Genomic DNA, 22,074 nt, shown 5'->3' on the forward strand with positions numbered 1-22,074 from the left:
AGTAATGAGCTGGGACTGAGGTAGGAGGAACTATAAAAACATTTGTCTGCTTGTGCTGTGGGTTGTGGAACAATTTTGTTGGTTACCCTCTCCTCTCTGCTGCCGGGAAACAGTGACTCAGAATTCCTTGTGAACTGGATACCAGATACCTTGAATCAGAAGAAATCTGCATCTATAGAAGAGGGGGATACTGAGAGATGAACCTGATCTCACACAGCTAAAGCTCCCCTCCTGGGCCAAACTTCTCTATTTTCTCTGGCAGACTTTCCTGATGAATCTTTAAGATACAAACAGCAGGCCAATGCAAGTGACCCCACTCCACAGATCCTTAGACTGAACCTCCAACCTCCCCCTTCCTGCTCCTCCATTTGCCTCCCCCTTAATTCTCTCTTTGGTAGAATTAAGTCTACAGGCTCCTTGAAGTAGGGACATGTCTTGTTTGGGTCATGTATTACAGAGCGATGCACCTATGGCGCCATCTTACACTGAGTCAGGCCAGAAATAACTCTTCTTGACTGGCACAAGCTGTACAATAAGGAACATACCTCTCTCTGTCTTCTGAGCTTTCACTTGAGTTGAAGCAAAAAGCATGGCATGGAGCGCAGCAAGGAACAACATTTTCTTTCTCATTGTGGGAGTCTAGAAGACAAAATAAGAAAGGCAGCGCATGAGGGTTGGTTGTTGTTGGTGTTTGTTTGTGCTGATTGCCATTTACTACTGTGAGTATAATGTGGGAGTCACCATGCGTTAATTTTTGAAAGCATGTTGAAATATTGAGAAATTATTTGGGCCATACTATTTTCCTCGTGCTGGTATTGGCATGCAGAAAATTATGTGACTATGGAAGACAATGTTTATTTGCCAATCAGCATTGTAGTAATTAAGTACAGTGTGCATACAAGGTAATGGGGTTTCTTGGAATATCTTGCCAAGCTGGGAGACTCTCACCACTCCTGCTATTTTCCGCCCCAAACAGGTGTGAATTTCAGGTAAAGTTCTGCTCATAATGTGTTGAGGAATTACAGACACCTGCAGTTGTTTGGATGGGCACTGAACCACTTTGGGTGTGGGACCGACACACACTGTCCAGCAGAGTGACAGGAACTGGTGAAAGGACGATTTGGGAGTTTAGAAAGGTTAGATTTGGGAGTTTGCCAACCAATCAGGTCTCTGGGGGGAGCTCCACCCTCTGGCAAGAGCAGGGAAGCTGTGGGTGAACCTGCTCCTCTCTTTTTGCAGGGCTTCAAACATCAGGCAGTAGCTGATAAGGACAAGCTTGTCTTGAGACCAGGAGTGGAGAAGCCAGCTGGCGGAAAAGGGACTATAGAGGTGAACATCACCACCCCCTCCCCTTTATAGAGTTGAATTCTTCAGAGGAGTAGGCCAGTGGCTGGCTGGAAGGTAGCATGCATGTGGTACGTCCCCCATTAGCAGGGAGCTGTCTATATTACATTTTAACCACATCAATCCAGTAGACTGGGAGTTGACAAGGCCAGACTCTGGCAGAGGTACATGTCAATTGCACAAGGGCTGACAACAACCATTAGTATCAGATGATTGAAAAGCAATTGATGACCTCCACCTTACTGGAAATGAAAGTCTCAGCTTAATCACAAGCTATCAAGTTGTTAATGGTTGGCTTCTAACTTGATCCACGTTGTCCCTTTATCCAATATATTAGAGATGTTTAGAGATGACATTAGCTACAAGACCAATTCTTTTAAAATTATGCCAAAGTATTGGCCTCAGCCATCAAAGACAAAAACCAGGATTCTTCAGATTTAGCCCTTGATGTATATCTGCTTACAAGAAAACCAAGTTAGACCCATGACAGTATCCAAGACAAACTCCTGAAGTTGGCTTAAGCCAAGTCAAATTCCTAGTTTATCACAGTTATCAGTGTCTACTCTGACTGGGTCTCAGGCAGATTTCTCTTCCATCATGGGCTCCTTTTAGCTGGAACATACCAAAGACTGAAGCTGAGACATTCCTCATAACAGCAGATGCTCCATCACTAATCCACAATATCATCTCTTAAACTGCACTGAAAGAGTGCAGGTACAGAAGCAATTCAGGTAATATCATCTAAGTGTACAGGTTCCAGGACTTGTGGGAGGAAAAAGATACCAGTTTCTAGTTTCTAAACTACTGATTTACCATTTGGTGACTTAATTTTTTTATATAGAAAGTTTTATGATGTCTCTACAACTGGTTAAAATGCAGAATTGCAGAGGTACAAATAAAATCCAGCCCTCTGCATGACTGTACATTACTAACAACTGGATCTCCACATAATTGTACATGGTATAGGATCAGTGCATGCTCCAAATCTATCTTCTGTCGGGTGAGAAAGTAGAGGAATTTTTAAACTAACTGGCCACTCCTACCTATCCAACTGAAGCTCTGTAGGAATGAATTGTTCCTCATAGACTGTTTATACACTGGAAATTTCACTGCCCCGGCTCCCATGCAGGAGAACAAATCGGGGGCAGATGAGGCTCACCAGGCCAAATGCTCCCCTGTGTGGGTGCAGGAAGAGGTGGGGCAACCTGCCATGACTAAAACTCCAGCCTGCAGCCCAGCATGAAGCCTCCAGTGCATAAACAGTCAGAGTGAGGTTGGAAAACCTCCTGACTTTGCTTTTGTTTCATTCTGACTTCATTAATGGCAAGTGGGATTCCACTGATAATCCAGGCCCAGCAGCTCAGATGTCGTTTTAGAATGAGTGTAATGGCTAGCCATTGGGGAAGGCACTGGCAAACCACCCCATATTGAGTCTGCCATGAAAACGCTAGAGGGCGTCACCCCAAGGGTCAGACATGACTCGGTGCTTGCACAGGGGATACCTTTACCTTTAATGGCTAGCCATTTCTCTAGCTTGTGAACTTGGGTCTTACGGCTGCCAGCCTACAGGATCATAATCTGAAAAAAAGAATTTAATATGCAGAGTTCAATAACTCTAAAGATATATCAAACTGTATCCCTCTTGTGCATATTGCAATAAGATCAGTGACTGTGTTAGACTACTATAAGGAACTGTACATCGGTCTCCCCTTGAAATCAACTAATAAATTCCAACTGGTCCAAAATGCCACAGTTTAGCTATTAGCGGGAGCTAGACAGAGCATGCATATTATTCCCATTCTGTAGAAACACCACTAGCTGCTCATTTGTTACTGGGTTCAATTTAAGGCACCTTTCCTCAGCTTTTTTACTGTTGAGAAACCCCTGAAACATTCTTTAGGCTTCAAGAAACCCCAGAAGTGGCGTGATCATGCAGAATACGGTTGGGAAGCATAGCTGGGCATGCACCTACCTGGGGCCCTCCCCTTCCCACCACCTGCAGGCTCATCATTGGCCATTTGGGGGTCAACATTATTATATATGGTCATAGGTAAAGGTAAAAGTATCCCCTGTGCAAACACTGAGTCATGTCTGACCCGTGGGGTGATGCCCTCCAGCGTTTTCATGGCAGACTCAATACAGGGTGATTTTACCGACCTCGGAAGGATGGAAAGCTGAGTCAACCTTGAGCCGGCTGCTGGGACTGAACTCCCAGCCTCATGGACAGAGCTTTCAGACTGCATGTCTGCTGCCTTACCACTCTGAGCCACAAGATGCTCATCATATATAAGGCAGTCTGGCAAGGCCACCACGTATTGAGTCTGCCATGAAAACACTAGAGGGCGTCACCCCAAGGGTCAGACATGACCCGGTGCTTGCACAGGGGATACCTTTACCTTTACCTTTAACTTCCTCAGCTCTGGCTTCGCTGCTTCTTGCCTCTAGGAGTATGTTTGTCATGCCAAAGGGAAAATTTAGGCCACCATCATCACATCAATTTTGCTCTGAAATTCTTCTCACTTTCCCCAAGACCAAGCAACCTTTACCTTTAAAAAAGCAAGCATTATTGCAGACAATGAAATGATGCATGCTGTTATTAGACTCTGTTCCTTCTCAGTTTCCTGCAAAATGTTCTGGCCATTCAGGTACCACACACAACTTTCAGAGCTGGAGACTCAGTGGCTAAAAATGTGCAACAATATGTATGACATTATAGTGCGTTGTGTGTATGTCTCATGTCCGCTTGTATGAAAAATGTGCCTTCTTATCCCTTCCACCCTTTTCAGGTTCTCTTTATCCTGCAGGGGTTCCTGTTCACTTCTCATCTTTTGAGTAATTCTATGCAACTGCCAGGGAAGTGTTTTTAAAGTATGAAGAGTGCACTGCTGAAAAGTTCTCAGCCTCAGGGCAGAGGGTGTGTACAGGCAACAAAATGTACCTCCACAGGCACTGCTGCCCAGCCCTTCATAGTTCTTCTCTGCCATCTGCTCTCCTCCCCACCCCCCAAGCCTTGCTCTTCCAGTGCCAAAGTTCTCTAGTTATTGAGATTTTTGCTCTCCTTTTGCTTCTGAATTCCACTGCATTCATTTCTCATCTACACTACACCTGCCACTGTCCCAGCTTACTCTCTTAGTGCTATGTTGGTATTTCTGGAGTCACTTGGTGCCTTTAAGGATGCATGGCCAGTCTACAACTGAGAATAATGAGAGTAATGGTGAGTCCAGCCTGATGGAGAGTTCTGCAGAACTCAAAAAGTTACACTCCTGTATGTTATTTTGGGTGGTCCTAATAAAAGCTGTTATGCAGCTCTCGCTGTTAGTGAATGAAAGGGCTCCCTTTCCCCACACAGTGACCCTTCCAAGTGAGGCACGAATATACCAGGGAAGTGCACCCGCACTCCAAACCCCCTCACCTTCCCCCCTACAGAGGATAGCTACCTAGACTTGTATAGGTTCCCAATCCCTGTTACACTCAAGATTCCACTTCATCCATGGTCGGCATAGCTCAGGGCCTTTCCTCAAAACATGTGTGGCTGTTGCTCACATGATGTTGCTCCTGTTGCATGTTCTGCAATGCATGTTGTCCCTGAGAACATGCAATTCTTCCTCTGCCTTCTCTGTCTGTTTTGTCACATCAGCAAGGCTACACAGGCCCTGTACCCTTTCATATTTCATTTACCTTTCACCCTTTTCTTTTTAAAAGAGATTTTATTTAATTGTCTAATGCCTGCCCAGTCTACTGCTCTATTTATTTCCTCTATGACATTTTTATCCCAGCCTTTGTTCAAGGCTCTCCAGGCAGCACATGGGATGAGGTGGGGGGCTAGTTCTACCCTTGCAACTGTGGTTGGTTCTATGCCCAAATTATGCAAAGGGCTGTTTAGGGAAACGCAACCAGGAGGGTGCTAATCCATTTCAGGGGTGTGGCTTGCTCCCTCCCATTGGGCGGCACACAGGAGAAGAAGGCAGGTGGCAGCCCCCTATGCTCATCATCACCTCCCAGATGTGTGCTGCCAGTGGCCAGGTCCAAGCCAAGCACCTTCAGCCCTGTCGGGGCTGCTCATTCTCACCATGCACTCTGGCTGTCAGGAGCACATTAGGAAGCAACAGGCATGTGCCACTGGGGATGACAATATACCTTAACACACCCCTGCTGGCAAGAGCTTGCTAGACAGACAGCACTAATTCATCCTGCAATACTTGCAGTTAAACAAAGCTGTCCAGTGCTGTGACTGCTACACTACACTGGCTCTAAAACAAGTATGTGTCCTTATTTTAAAATATGACTGTCCTGCATTGCATTTATTGATTTTAATTTAATTTATTTGTATCTATATATTTCCTCCCTTGCAGCTCAGGGAGATTTACAGAAAACATTGGATAGGTAACGGGTACAAGTTTGGGAATGGTGTTAACAATTTTAACAACAATTTTAACAACAGTCACGTGTTCGAGTAACTATATCAACAAAATTTAATGTCAATAACAGTCATGATATGACATAATATGTTTCAGATAACAGTTTTCTGTAATCCCATAGAGTGTGCTCATCTAGACAGCAGGGAGGTCATTGGGAGCCCACTTTATTTGCTTTATTTATTTACAAAATTTGTACCCAGTCTTTCTTCCCTCATCAGGACCAGCAAGGCAGCTACCTCCTGCATATCCTATCCCACAAAACCAAACCGTAGCTGAACCATACTTTTAGGAGTGGGCCCCATAGCTAAATGATAGAGGGCAGCCAGGTCTCCCACAAAACTAAAGCTAACAGTGGAATTGCAGTAGTGCCACTTCTAGTTATGTACCTGGAAGAAGGTCATGTCCAGTCTGGGCATTTCCCAAATCTCTGGCTTTTACTATAGAGATCTGGGGAATTGCTAGAGTATTGATGCTTCTTCCAGGTTTGTACCCCAAAGTGGTATTAGGCACTGCAACATCACCATGTCTCCCAAAGCTCCCAGGAGTTGCCAACAAATGATTTTCAACTCTAGGGGTACAGCATCTACTTTGCATGCAGAAGGTCCCAGGTTCAACCCTCAGCATCTCCAAAGAAAAAGATACTGTAGTGGAGGTTATAAAAGAGTCTACCTGTCCTTGGCCAGCTGTCCCCATCAGACTAGGCAATACTGACAGATTGATGGTCTGACTCAGATGATGACTGATGATATGAATAAACTCTGGCTCCCAGTTTCCCTCCAGAAAAATGGGCACAAATGTCTACAGGTCCGTTGGGAAGGTGAACAGGTGCAAAAGCCATAAAGCACTTTTGGGAAATCATAGAAATTATAGGCAACAAGCTTCTTCTCACACAGCATCACAATACCACGTTGTACTGGACAGTGTGCTTGGGCAAGGGAATTTTGATTTGAACAAATGCTGAGTCACTGGCCATCTATCTCACCGGTGACCCCACTCATAGAGGGAAGAAAAAAGCCCTCCATTAACAGCTGGGATGCCGGCTGGAATGAGCAAGAGACTGAGGCAACCCTCACTAACACTTGAAAAAGAGTCTTCCGAATTGAGGTCCACTTCCCGGCTGGGAAATGTGACGCAAAGGTGCCCCTGAGTATGTGCAGAGTGCATTTTCCCCACCCACCGAGTGTCTGCGACCAAAGCAACAGGGTTTAAAACGAGCGGCGAAGGGGTGACCTCCGGGCACGCTTCGTGCGTACTCTGGGCTTACTCCGCGTGCGCGGCACCGGACGGCGAGCTCCGCGGCAGGTCCAAGGGGCGCCAGGTGGAAGAGAAGCGGGCAGAGACTTCCACGCGGCTTGGTCCCGACCCGCTCCGACTGGGCAGCAAAAGCCCCCGCCGACCTCCACCCCCCCCCCCCCGGGGGGACTCCAGCAGCTCCCTCACGCAGCCGGCGCAAGCAGCCGCTCTCCCCCTCTTCGCAGCAAACTCGCGGCTCCTCCCGGAAGGCGGGCGTCGTTACCTGCAGCCGCTGCCCGAGCGCATAGTCGGCAAAGTTGGCCAGCCGAGCCGGGAGGCTGCAGTTCCTCGGCGCCTCAGCAAGACCCGCGCTTCGCTCCTCCCGCGATGCGCATTCGAGAAAGGGGGCGAGGAAATCAACGGACTTCCCCAAAGCAGCCGGGGAGAAAGCTGGAGGGAGTCCCAGCGCCGCTCTGGCCAGCGGAGGGGGCCGCCTGCAAGTGTGGAGGGCTTGCTCCTCCTCCCTTCTCTTGCCGCTCCAGCCGCGCTGATTCCCCCCCCCCCCGCTCAAAAACTCCCCGGCGGCTTCCAGAACGCGCGGGGGGGGGGGGGTGTCCTGCAGGCTGCACCTCCAGCTCAGCCCCTGTTTCTTGGGCAGCCAATGAGCTCCGGGCCCTCTCAGGTGGCGAGGGGCTGCTTCTCTTCTCGCGTGTCAGGGAGCCCAGAGGAGGCCACACCCGGGAGCTTCCAGCCCCTTACTGCCTTTCTTGTTTGGGGAGGTTCTCAAAAAAAAAAGTTTCTTTTTTCTCTCTCCAAGAATAAATAGAACAAGAAGAGCATTCGCTTAGGACATTGGGTGCTATTTATACTTAAAAATAAAATCCTCCAGAAAGGCTTCATGTAAAGTCCCCCCACACACACAGGCACACACCACCAACTCAAAAAAGAGGTCGTGGTCATCCCAAGTTCCCTGGCTGGGAGTTAAGGTGAAGAGTCAGGAGTTGCAGATGGGCATCCCCCATCATGGCTTTCTGTGCAGAACTCACTAGTGCTATGGGTGGGCTGGGATACCCAGAGGAACTGGTTGGCCACTCTGTGAGAGGGAGTGCAAGACTTGGCCCGTCAAGGCAGGGTCTTCCTAGGCAGCCTCGCCACAAAGGAAGGGCCACTGAGCCAATGAATGTCACTCGGCTCCCATTCCAGCTCGAGGGATCACCATTTCTGGAAATCATTATTCTATTAAATGAGTCCTATTACGGAAGTTATCCCTTTGTATCCAGAGAATTGAGCTGTCAGATTTAGCATTCATTATAACATCCGCAAACACAGCAATTGACTGCAGATTTTTGCTTCCTCGGTAATATCCAACATGCCGTTGGAATGATTCATGCCAAGTGGATTCTCCTCCATTCTTGAACTGGGGATAGAGATGAGTTAATAGCTTGGAGAATATTGATGGTAATCAATATTCAAGGCTGTGGAGTTGAGGGCCATAGAACCAGAAAGGACTGGCTAAGGGTTCCTTTAGTAAAATAAGTTATTACCAGGATGGTTGGGAATTGCTGCAGATTAAATACCCAGAAGACAAGCATGAAACCTCTATGGAGTTGTTTTTTTAAGTGTCCTGCCTAAATGAACACTTGACCAGGAGAGTTTTTTCTTTACAATCCAATGACTTTCATTTAAATACATAAATCCAGAATGGGAGTGAGCAATTTCAGCTGTCAGCTCAACTCAGTATATGCTGTGGGTGGCTTTCTGTATACCATGGCTCACACAGATGGGAATACACCGCCCTTGTGTCTTAAGATACTTGGAGATGTGACATAGGAGAGACATAATAGCACACCTTTGAACCCCATCCTCATTCATCTGAAATAACTACTACCCTCTTGACTCCATATTTATAATCACTGTCATGGTACATAACCCCCTGTTATTTTCATAATTATTCACATTCATTTCTGCAAGAAAATAGCCGCCCTCTCTTTAAGGAGTGAACTCCTGAGCCAATATCATTCTTCTCCTGATTTTTCCCCCTAGGCCAGGATTACAGCAACCTGGACACTGAATCTATTGAGATCCAGCACTTTTTTTCCTGTATAATTCTACTGTGTAATGGCATACAAAATTTGTTCATCTCAGTTCAACCGCTCTTTCATGACAGTTTGAGGAAAGTGCATAGTGGGAGGGGAAGGGAGAGAAAAGAAAAAGTATTCATAGTTTAAAGAGATGCAGCTTCTTATTTATGCTTTGATTGCTAAACCTAAGCCCTTACCAGCATGCCAAGGCAGGATGCTGCCTCGCAATGTTCTTAGCGATGTCACAGAAGAGTTTTCTTGTCATCTGAAGGATGCCAATACAGGATCCAATTGCTGTACTTTGACTTTTTTCTCTCTGCTCTTTGACCATAAAAGCCTTCTCCTCACGATGCCCTACCTGGCCCCGGAACACCTAACCATAGTGATCCAAGTGATGGTCGCCTCCAGGATGGATTTCAATGCACTCTATGCAGGCCTCCCCTTGATGCTGCTCCAGAAACTACAGCTGGTTCAGAATGCAGCTGTACGTCTCCTCGCTCATACACCATGGAGGAGCCTGTTCTGGCTTCCAGATTCGGTTTAAGGTGCTGGTACTGACCTTTAAGGCCGTACTCGGTCAGGGCCCAGTGTATCTGAGGGACCGCTTTTTTTTATTTGGCCCTGACCTGGGCTGAATGTGCACAGAGCTTTTATTCCAATCCCAGGTCGATTCAGTCCCTGCCATCTACACTGAATGTGATTTCCATTGTAATTTTGGCTGATTTAAATTTTCCCTCAGCAACAAGCAGGATTGATCTGGAGTGAGCCTACCTTTCCTCCGCAATATCTTGGAGTGGATATAATCCTCAGTATTTGAAAAAAGCGGCATGAGTAAAGGTGCACCTAGCTGCTTGTCCTGAACTAACTAGCTACCTCCAGCCTCCAATGCTGTAGAAAAACCCTGATTGGCCAGGGCATCAGTTCAAAGGCTTTCTCATTCCCAGGTTGCAAGCTTTCCTTAAAGGGGATGCCCTAACTCTTATCAGCAGATGCTCCAGAAGCCCTAACTTCTCTTGGCAGAGATTTTCCTCTGGGATTTATTCCCCCTCCTCTGCTGTCTCCAATCCCCCCCCCCCTTCAAGAAAAGAAAGAAAGAGGCTCCTGCTGCATTTGGCTCCCTTCCTCTTCTGAGCTTCCCTAATCACGTGCAGAACACTTTTCAGTTTCAATGGGGAGGGGGGATAGAGGAAGACCCAAGCTCAAATTGATCTGAATTCAGCAGGACCCACAATGGAATAAACAAGTACAGAATCAGCCCTGGTAGAATGAGCTCTTGGGAGAACTAAGGGACCTGATGGAACTGACTTAGTCCCACAGGGCCTGTAAGAAGGAGCTCTTCTGCCAGGCATTTGGTTGGGGCGAACGAACATATGGACAGCTGGTTAACATCTTGAGCTCCCTCTATACGGATACCCCCACTCCAAAATCTGGAAATGGAGATGCTCTGGGGTTCCACACAGTGGGTAGGATTGTTTTATTGTGCTTTAAACTGCTGTTTTATATATTTTATATAATAATATATGTTGTAAGCCACCCTGAACTGACATTGCCAGGAGGAGAGGGGTAGAAACTGAAAAACAAATCTGCCATGAACAGATGTTGGAGCCTTAGCACACCATCACAACCCTTTTTCTATATGAATTGATCAGCAGTGTGCAAAATTGCCTGTTCTGCTGATCCACTCATCAAGGGATTGGGCAGAAACAACGAAAAAGAGAACCTGGCTAAAGTACGGCTGTGTAGGTTGCCCTTCAGTCATTTAATTTTTGTGTCACCAGTGAACTATTTGAAGCCCCCTGAAGTCCTCCCACTATTTTCTACAGAATGATACATTTTAAGCTCTCATCCCTATAACATTTATCTTAGGTCTCTGTTAACACTTACCATATTTCAAAAGCAAGAAAGTTGTGCCACTCTGTTTTTGGTTCCCTGTCAAGGGATCACAATGCAAGAATTCTGATTTGTAGAGTGCTTGAGGTGTGGATGGGAAATACTGCAAGTTCAGCAAATACAAATGAGCACAGCAACAGCAACAAACTGGAAAGGCAGGGAATTTTTCCTAGGGGCTTTCTGCACCGGGATCCTTGTAGCAAATTGTTTGCTGAACGAAAAATCGCCATTTAAAATAGTGGAATTCGTCGTTATGCATACCTGACTTTGTAGTGGAATCCAGTTGCGTTTCCATCGTTTCCCACAAGCTTCCGGTCTCAGCAAAAATCGCTAGAAAGGAAGCGCTATTGCCAAGCTCGTCCCGCCCCTGGCCGTCAAGCAGCCAATGGGCGGCCGTTAGCATGCTCCCAAACAGCCCCTTTCCCTTTAAGAAAGGTTTTTTTTTTAAAACACACCCGTTGCAACGAATAAGCGTTGATTCGTTGCAACGGAGAGACCCATCCAGCTGCCCGGTGTGTTTGAGCTGCCGTTTCATCGTTGCCAAGCTCCCCCCAAGTGAAAAAAAAATCCCCCCCCCTCACGGGCGCGATTTTCGGCCGAAAACAGTGTGAAAAATAAAGGGAAAATACATCAGCAAACGGGCTTCTCTGTTGTTTGTGCTTAGTGATTAAACAGCTCTGGGGAGGGACTGAAGCTGGGGAAGCCTCTAAACGGAGGCTCGCCGGTGCGTTGATCTCTGCTCGCTCGGAGAAAAAAAAATGGCGATCGCTTCGCCGGAAGATCAGAGGAGAGAGCCAGGGGGAGGGACTTTGTAGAAACCACAACAATGGTAACGCACAGAACTTTCCCGCTAGTGTTGCAGATTGGTTGCAGGAGTGTAGCGCTTTCTGGAGGGTGAATCCACTTTTGGGGATTTCCCTGAAAGTGCTACAAGGAAGCGCTTTTTGCGGATCGGTTTCAGGTGGGTGGCAGATTGTCAACGACGTTGTGCATAATGGCAAAACTGTAGGGTTTTCAATTGCCAACCATTGTGCGATTTTGAAGGAGTGCGGAAAGCCCCCTAGATTTCCCCAAGGTCCGGGGGTGCAGGGTACACCAATCCAAGGGAATCTCCACATTTATTCCCATTTTGATGCAGGGCTGCTGGTTTTCCCATTGTTTATTCTTTTTCATTGATGGTGATGTATTTTCTGACCATTTTTCAGAACTCTAACTGTAAACACCTGTATAAATGCACATAATATAAGGGATGATGTCCAAATCCATAAGTAGTTACTATGAGCCAGCATCCAGGGCAGGGAAGAGAGACAAGACTTCCACCACTATGAGCTGATGATGTTTTGATAGTTAAATTGTGGAAAGCATAGCTTGTGAATGGTGGTAATGCACATTAATTGAAGTGAGGGAAGATTCCCAAGTGATAATGAAAGCCCTTTGAAGTGCACATGCAATTTTTGGCATCAGTGCCTGGAGGAAAATTTCCATAAAGTGTAAGACATACACACAGAATTTGCTTTAGTTTTTAAAAGTTCCAAGTAATTGTTATGAAAATAGATTTGAAAATGGATTGGAAATGCCCAGTGAAATCATTGAAACCAGATGTGACTCAATAGTTTTCCAGTAGCCAAGAGGCAGCTCTGAATATAGTAAAAGGGTTTGCAGCAATCTCAAATGTCCAAAAATACTGAGAATGCCCTCTCCCCCCAGTGTATGTGTCATACCCTACCATGCTGATGCATACACCCATATCGTCCAACTAGGATTGCCAGATATTTCGAGACTTCTAGCCAGTTCCATGCTGGGACACTTCTGGAGATTTGGGGATGGAACCTTGGGAGCACGGGAACCTCAGTGGGGTACAATGCCATCTAGGATCGACCCCCCCCTCCCCAAAGCATCCATTTTCTCCTGGTGAACTGATCTCTGTAGTCTGGAGATGAGCTGTAATTCCAGGGGAACCGCAGGTCCCATCTGGAGGCTGGCATCCCTGCTTCTGACACCAATACGAAAGAGGACCCTCAGAATAATAAGGCTGAGGAGCGGGGCCTGGGGATGATCTGTGTTTAGCAGGAAATGGTGGAACATAAATGAAGTAAATAAATAAAGCAAAAATCAGTATCTGATGTACAAGCAAAGCGTTCTTGCACTACAGTCATTTTGTTGTAACCTACAGATTTCAGCCCTTAAAGCTAGAGATATAGCTTATCATGAGGGACAGCAACTCTTCCCCATGGCCTGAATTTTTGTTACAGACAAATGTGACACAGAACAACCAGCAGAGGGTGTCAGGGCTTGCACACAAGAGCCCGTGCTCTTCTTAACCTGCATAATGCTTAACCTTCACCTGCATAAGAAGACAACTTCACTAGCTTCTGGTGTAGAGAATTATTATTAATCTCTGGGCCTTTCTAAGCAATCAGGTTTTGGCTTTTTTTTTTTTTTGCAGTATAAATGCATAGTTATGAGCCCACTGTTACAGACCAGTTTCTGATGGTTAATTTGGGGCAGGGTGGGGAATCTAACTCTTTCTGTGACTAACATTTCTGTTGACACTGTAATTGCCATCAGAATGTGGCTGCAGATTAGGAACACTTATTGGCTGCTGTCTGTAATGCCTTCAGTGCTGGCAAAATGACGCTCCCCATGGCTTCCCAATGCCTTGGCTATTTTTTAGGCTTCCGTTTTTAAATTCTAAAATATTCTAATAAGTCCTTGGTGGCTGGCTGTTTTCCTGGGCTACTGCAGTGCTGAAATATTCATTGAGCATTAGCATTAGCACTGAGAGCAGGCTATGCCATGAGCACCTGCCTTGCGCACAGACAGTCCCAGATCTCCAGGGAGCATCAATGGTCATCTGCAAGTGAATTGGGGGGGGGGGGAGGGAGGGAGGCTTATATGGATGAGGGCTCAGTATTGTAGGGCCAAACAACATGTGAAGCTGGAAGTTCATTGGATCAAGTTCCAAAATCCTGCCCATTACTTGCCGTATAGCCCTGATTCAAAACTGAACAAGGCCTCCATTCAATTACTGTATATAAGAGAAGCTTTGGACCCTCAAACAGTGAGCTTCAGGTGCAGTAGAAAAAAAGCCAGGTACATACACCGCTAGCCAGGAGAATGTTAAGGTTTTCTACCCTAGAAGCCTTTTTTCTGAAACACCCATTTGGCACATTCTACAAAAGAAAACTTGCTGGCTGACCTGCATTTTAATGCGTGTCTCATAAGCAGTATGCATTCAGCGTACTTTGTAGCTCAGACCCCATAACAACTCATACCTTAGAAACATCTTATTTGGCTGTGCTGTTTCATGGAAGACCTGCTAATTTGAACCAGCAATCTCAGTAAATGCTAGAAGGAAATCCTCCCAGAATACCAGTAAGTGTTCTTCAAAGAGGAGATTAGAAAAAGAAATCTACTTTATATCAAGATTTCTTCTTTTTTTTATGTCTACTTGGGGATTTTCCATCAAGTCATCTTCAGTTATAAGAATACTGAAGTCTGAGTGTTCATTCTAGATGGAAATTAAATCAGTATAACTATTTGCTCAATCCCTGAGGTTTGCATTACTTCAAAAGCAGACTTGGACATTCAGAGATTTCCACATACTGTAGAATGAGTTCCCAAAACTCCATTTTTATTCCAGATCAATGCTGAGTGACCTTATAGTAGAGACACAAATTCAGCAGTACAGGTTAGAATACTACAGCAGCAGCCTTCAAGCATCCCTTGGCGGCCGTATGAAACTCACTGAGTTAAAAACATGTGACAGGAAGTCACATGATATCACAGTCACCTAACAATACAATGTGACAGGAAGAGGAGGTTATTACCTCCTCACCAGCACTGAGTGGCCTTGATGCATCATGCCAATCTCCTCAGTGCAAAGAGATGCAGGAGAAATGGCAATCCTGATCTCTATAGAAGAAGCACATTATTGTAAACAGTGAAAGGCCCCTCTAAAAGGAGTTCATGACTCACCAGAGGGCTCCAAGGCATGGGCAAAAGGCTACTGCAATCTAGCAGCATAAACTGAAAAGTGGGAGGCATGTATTCTTTTAGCAGCATTTTACTGTCTTGATTAAAGATGGGCATGAACTGGGAAAATGTGATTTGGTTCATGGTTCATGGCATGCCCAGTTCATGAATTTCAAACTGTCACACCACATGAACCAGTTTGGTTTGTGATGCAGTAGAACAATACCTCCTAGTGTGCTAGAGACATCAAACTTCTAGAAGATGACTTTACCTGCCCTCTAAATTAGATGAGGATTGGATTTACGGGGTCCAAGTTATGGCCCCCAAAGAAGGTGCCCTCAGGAAAGTGCTTTCTGTGGAACTGAAAGTTACAGCTTCAGGATATTCAGGAGCACATAGAATGGATCCTGTGCAAGCTAGAAACATCAGAGTCACAGGGGTTTCTTCAGATGCTCCTGTGCATGCCCTCCAAGTTCTCTCCCTCCCACCCTATTGTTCTGAAATTTGGAAAACACTTAGATTGATCAGAGACAGTCCATCTGGAAATGTATCCATTTAAGAACCACCATGAACTGCTTGAAAATTTGTGGGAAATTCATGTTGGTTGACCTGCCACAAACTTCAGTTCATGAAACATGAACTGCCAATATTTCTCATGAACTTTAGTTTGAGAACCATTTCATGTCCATCCCTAATCCTGATAATGTACAGAACAGGGAGGTTCAAATGTGTTAAGAGTAAGTTTTACATTAAGATATCTTGATTAAGGGTGCACACTGAAGATCACTTTAAAGGATTTATAGTTACCTCATTGTTATCTTGTGAAATTCACAACCAAGATGCAAATAAGTTCACTTTATCAGCTCTTTCATCCTTTCTTATGGATTTAGTGAAAATTACAGTCCAAAATTAGGATCTTATGCAAAATAAATATTTTTTCATGCAGATATATACCTAAAATTAAATTGAGAGAATCATCAAAATATTATAAAACACCCAGGAGGCATTCCTTCTTATTGCTAAAAATCAACATTCACATTATAATTAAAAGTGCACGTAAAAATTGTAGCCAGATGTAACTTGCTTCTCAATCTTCAGTGCCTAACTTTCTGAACAGCAAATTCTAAATGCCTTCAATGGCAGGGACCAAATTTATCATACCTCCTCATCATTCTAAATCAGTCATCATGCTGTCCAGTAATGGATGTAATAGTGTTCATTACTTTCCTAAATACATAAAGTACACTTTCCTAAGTAAATAAAATAAGGTGTGAACACAGACAAAGCAGGATTGAAGACTCTTTCTGTCATTTGTTCTTGGAGTGCATGAGCCTTAAAAAAAGAATGGAAAGAGAAAACACATGAATGGATGGAGGAAGAACAACCCAAGTTACTCTGTCGTAGTCTGGCTTCCACTCACTTCATGGGGGGTGGCATCTGGGGGAGTTTAGCGTGCCCAGCTCAAACTGTGGCAGATGTTCAGACACCAGAGACAAAAGAGATGTCTCCCATAAACAAATACCGAGGGAAATGGCTCTAGGATTTAAGGAAGGAATTCCCCTGTCAACCGCTAGAAAGAAAACAAAAAGGGGGACATGACTCTTGTGAACAAGATATATACACAAGGTCAAGAAAATCAGGGGCTTCTCTTTCCTGCAAGTTTCCCCAACCACAAGAATGAACAAAAAAAAATGCAACAATAACTGGGCACAAAGAAAGCCCGTTTGTACAACTGACAGACTGTGGGACACACTGCAACAGGCTAAGCAGAGAAAGGAAGAGGGAGGGTATCACACATGTTTCAAAGAGCTTCAAAGATGACAAGGTTCTGATAGCAATTCTGAGTTCCTGTTTTCTTTCCTAGGCAGTTATATGTGTTCTTGTAAAGTCCCGGGGCCTAGCCAGAGCCCCAAAAGCAGTAACTCCTCTTTACAGGCGCAGCCTTGTAGGACATCAAGATGGATCACTGTGCCCCTCTAGCATACTTATGAACACAAGGAATGCTGGACCCTGTACAGTGCTGACAAGTCAGTGGGAAGGAAGTGGGGACCTTAGCTTCCAACTCTATGAGTCTCTGATTTTCTCCAGGGAAACTGATCCCTATAATCTGGAGAACAGTTGTAATTCTGCTAGATCTCTAGGTCCCACCTGAAAGCCAGCAAGCCTTGTAGCCATGCATATACATCTTTGCACACATGCACAAATAGCTCTACCTTATGGGATCAACAGAACCTTCTGACCTTCCTCCATCCTGAAGTAGCCTCCCACTCAGAAGCATGATTAACAAAGGAAGGGCAGCCTGTCCCAATTAAAAGCGGGGACTGCATTAAACAAGGAATGGCTGAGACTGCCAAGACCTTTGGATTTGGCTTCAGGCCTAGAATGGGAATGTAACATTTCTCTGAGAGCAAAATCTGTCTGGAGTTGAGAGCTCAAAACCAAGAACTGTCTCTGCCTTTCAGAAATATCCCATTTTACAAGAGTTTACCAGTATAAGGATCCAAGGAGTAGAGATTTTACAGCACAGCACAAAGCTTGAATCAAATAGGAAAGTGCTCTGATATTCTTCAAGTACAGGTTATGTGGGAAAGTAATAGGGGAAGGAGTTAGTATGGGACAAACATTATATATTCAGGTCAGTAAAAAATATATCAAACTTCTTCCTGCTCTATAATTGGCTTCAGCCAGTGGTGGACCAGATCCAAGATCTGTCTGACCAGATGGAAGGATTGTGGCCATCTCTTAATTTGTACTTTTGATGCCAAATTAAATGTATGAGAATGGAAATCTGGTCATTTACTAGGAAGCACCATATTAAATACAATATAGGATAAAACAGCTCTGTTTATGCATTTGTGAAATGTGATAATCTGGTCTAATACTACAATACTGACTTAAGGGGGGAAAACATATATGCGGTGTGGTCAAGAGAAACCCACAAACTAATGCCTATTGTGGTGCTGGATGATTACAGTTTTAAACACATCCTAATACCATACCATAACTAGACTTGCACTAGGCTACCATCTAAGAACTAAGCTCAAATCAGCCCTGAGGTTTTTGAGTGTGGGAATCATTCAGCGTACTGAACCAAAGCGGAACCATGTTAACCACTGAGTGACCGAAGGAGGGAGTACAGAGTATGGAAAAATACTGCCATGTTGACAGGAACAGGGCTACGGGTTCTAAAGTCCAGAAGACTGAAAAACAACTCCATATAGGAAGGGAAGTGCCATGGAGGCTCAATGTATGCTGTAGGCTCAATGTATGTTAATGTATAACCTTGTAGTATAGATAAGCATACGCACAAAGTACATGGAGGTTAAGACTGTAACAATAAAAGAGGAAGGGCAAGGGGAGTCGAGAGCGCTCAATTCCCAGACGGGGAATCTCTGCCCGGACTCCCCTCGGCTCCGACCTAGATGAAAAGGCACACCGACTCTGAATCTTTTTCCAGGGGCTACCCGCTGTGGGCTGGTACCGACATTTGAGAGCTACAATTGCGGCAGAGAGGCTAGCGTTGTAACACCAATGAAATGCTCATCCCCTCTATATCTAGACTTAAACGGAAGATCTGTGTTTAACATTAAAGAATCAAACATACAGCTTCTAATAGGCAGGAAACAAATGTTGAATTTCACAGAATCTGTTCCTGTAAATGTATGAACTGTAAATACACACCACATAGAATTATCCTGTTCCCTTGTATGCCTTTGTTCTGCGTTAATCATGAAATGTCCATATGGTTGTTTATTTGTAATATCCATAGTAGTAGATATAAAATATGTGGAGTATAGCCCTTGTTAAATGATCCGTTGCAAGCCAGTTCACTGAGAGTGGTGGCATATAAATCCAAAAATAAATAAATAAATAAAAATAAAATAAAAAAAATAAAATAAAATAAATGGCAGGAACTGGATGACATAGGGACTGTTTCCACACTAGAGCTGGACTTTTAAAGGGTCGAGTTTTTTGTCCATTTCTACACTGAAATTCACCTGGCGCAGACCCAAATTGCCCTCTCACTTGCCCCACAGCAATGATATCTCTATCATTCTACAGAATGCACAAAGCAGAAATGTTCAGGAGGGCATTTATAGAAGTAGATTAGAACTGCCATATAATGGCTCAGGAGAAATAAAATAGTAGTCTATTACAATGTTTACTGTATGTATTACTTTGCTTTTAATGCACTGTCTTCTAATATTATAGTCCACCTTCTGTATTATGTTAAGTCATGCCTTAGACATTTTTGCGCTTTTTCTTATTCTGTAATCCTTGTCCTATTTCATTATTTATTGGATATCTTGTGCTACCATACTGAATTGCTTTTCATATTTTATAGTCTTCTCTGAGTCTCATGGGCTAAAAAAAGAATTAAAGAAAGAAACTGAAAGAATCCCCAATCCAAATATAATAGCAAATATAATGATAATAAACATAATAATAACCACACATCCAGTTTGTTCACAGAAGTCCACAGCACTTTGAGCTGGGGCTAGCACACTCTCCCACACAGCCATTTTCAAGCATCAAAACTCAAAACTTTCTCTATAGAAAGAGGCTTCCAATTCATGAAGTTACTGATGGGCTCAAACAGATTGTGCCTTCTACAGATCAGTGACAATGACACTTAGGGGCATTTCCCACGGCTTAAAAATAGCACAATGGTTGCCGATTGAAAACGCTACTAATTTGCCATAACGCACGACGTCGTCAACAATCTGCAACAATCCTGAAACCGATCAGCAATAAGCGCTTCGTTGTGGCGCTTTCAGGGGAATCCAGAAAACTGGATTCACCCTCCGGATAGCGATACACTCCTGCAACCAATCTGCAACACTAGCGCTAAAGACCTGTGCGTTACCATTGTAGCTGGTTCTTCAAAGTCCCTCCCCCTGGATCTCTCCTCCAAACTTCCGGCGAAGCGATCGCCATTTTTTTTTCTCGGAGCGAGCGGGGATAAACGCACCGGCGAGCCTCTTTCTGTTTAGAGGCTTCCCTGGCTTCAGTCCTTCACCTTTAGTCACTAAGCACAAACCACTTAAAAGCCCGTTTGCTGAAATAAAGTCCCTTTATTTTTTACACATAAATTCAGCCGAAAATCGAGCCCGTGAGAAGGGGGGGGGGAATTTTTTTTTATCACTCGGGGCAGCGTGCAAACGATCATACAATCAAACGATAGCTCACAATAGGCAGCTGGATGGGTCTCTCCGTAGCAACGAATCTACACAGATTCGTTGCTATGGGTCTGTTTTTTTTTAAAAAAAACCTTCCTTAAAGGGAAAGCGGCTGTTTGGGAGCATGCTAACGGCTGCCCATTGGCTGCTTGACGGCCAGGGGCGGGACGAGCTTGGCAATAGCGCTTCCTTTCTAGCGATTTCTGCCGAGACCGGAAGCCTGTGGGAAACGCTAAAAAACGCAACTGATTCCACTACAAAGCCAGGTGTGCAAAACGACGAATTCCACTATTTTAAATGGCGATTTTTCATTCCGCAAACAATTTGCAACAAAGATCCCCGTGCGAAATGGCCCTTAGAATTAAATTTTCACACACTCCCATCCAGACACTCTTGTCTCCCTCCAGCTGGTGGTATGCATGTACAGAAGACACAAAAGTATCAGGTTGTGAAATGAACAGATAAACATTTGGGAGGGTGAATTTACAACTGTATTTGTGCTTTGTTGTGGGGTGTTTTTTGGGGAGAGGGAGGGGAGAGTGGGGAGTATATCCTGTGAATAGTTAACAGTCTATGAAGTACATTTTCTATCCTTTCCTACAATTTCCCCCATAAAGCTTTCTCATATTCTAACATCTTCCTGACTAGTAGTAGCTTTTTAGTTACTATTAATATGGCAATTCCCTTGCCATGAACAAAGGCATCAGCATCAGGGGCATTACCATTTATCTAATTAGTACATTTTTCTCTCACCCTTCTTCCCTCCTGCACTTAACTCTCAAACCAACCCTGAAAAGAAGATTAGGCTAAGAGAGTGTCATTGCCACAAGATCTCAACGAGCTTCATGGCAGATCTGAACCCAGATCTCTCAAATCCTAGTTTGATACTCTAGTGACTAACCATGCTGGCTTTCTTTCCTTCATGGTTCATTGCTACTTAGAAAAAGACAAGGTTGGAGTAGAACCCTGTCAGTTTTTCCAGCTTTTTTCCCTTTCAGAAAGCCATATCCACGTTGGCTGCATGTTACTTTAATAATGAATTAATTTGGGAGGCAGAGCCTTGTCAATTTCACTAGAGACAAAAACGAGGAAGAAAGCAGAAAAGATAGGCGTTGGTTGATTTCTGACAATGTTGCCCTGGCTTGGTTTCACCAGAGGATCCTTGTGGAAGTGGCAGTGGACGATAAGGCATAAAGGCAGGACAACCTGAGGAGAAGCATCCTCACTGGTTGTGGGAAAAAAGCACTACCAGTACATGGCGACAATGCACATTGGCTAAAGCTGGTGGGCTTCCTGAATGACCATTAGTGCTCTTGAAAATGCATCTTGATTTTTGCTTGAAGAAAGGACAAACAGGAAAGCAGGAGTTTTACATGAAGGGAACTAACAGAGTCCTCCCTGCTCCAGTTTTCCCAAGCTTTCCCCCTAATCCAAGTCGCTTTCTATCCTTCTGCCAGATGCTTTATCTTGCATATACCTATACTGAGAAAAGAATTCTCTGCTTCACCCTCAGGCACAAGGGCTGTCTTCTATGCAAGGTGAGCACCAGGTGTGAATACCTCACATCCCCCTCCCGATGTTGGCTCATCCAAAAGAGGGGGACAGGAAAAGAAGGGAACAGGCTGGATGGGTGTCATCTTATACCAGCCTTGCTGTCCTCTCCTGCTTCCTCCTTCTACCTAGCATTGCCAGTAGGCCAGGAAGACAATGCTCTGTCCCTTTAACGAAGGGTGAATGTGCAGAAATGGCCAGCTGAAAGTGTACATGGTCTAGAAGTAAAGCCTCTGCTTTTTATTCTCCAGACAAATGGCTGTCCTCTCTCTATCCAAGAGGATGCCAGATTTCTTTCCAAACCAGTGTGGCATGATGATTAGAGTGCCAGAGGAGGATATGGAAGGCCCAGACTCGAATCCCCACTTTCCCTTGGAAGCTCACTGGGTGACTTTGGCCAGT

At 44.7% G+C, this 22,074-nt stretch overlaps 1 protein-coding gene across 1 annotated transcript in view; it reads right to left on the bottom strand.

Annotated features, from left to right (window-relative positions):
• Positions 1–7,594, bottom strand: part of COL7A1 (collagen type VII alpha 1 chain) — a 159,156-nt gene extending 151,562 nt beyond the window's left edge. Inside the window, exons 1-2 of the mRNA XM_077325428.1 lie at positions 7,279–7,594; positions 546–639 (exon numbers count right to left, since the gene is read on the bottom strand). Coding sequence (XP_077181543.1) covers positions 546–630 — 85 coding nt within the window. The 5' untranslated portion in view covers positions 631–639; positions 7,279–7,594. The remainder of the gene's footprint in view (positions 1–545; positions 640–7,278) is intronic.
• Between the last annotated feature and the right edge of the window lie 14,480 nt (positions 7,595–22,074).

The sequence above is a fragment of the Paroedura picta genome, chromosome 3, assembly GCF_049243985.1.
Source record: "Paroedura picta isolate Pp20150507F chromosome 3, Ppicta_v3.0, whole genome shotgun sequence".
Classification (NCBI taxonomy): Eukaryota; Metazoa; Chordata; class Lepidosauria; order Squamata; family Gekkonidae; genus Paroedura; species Paroedura picta.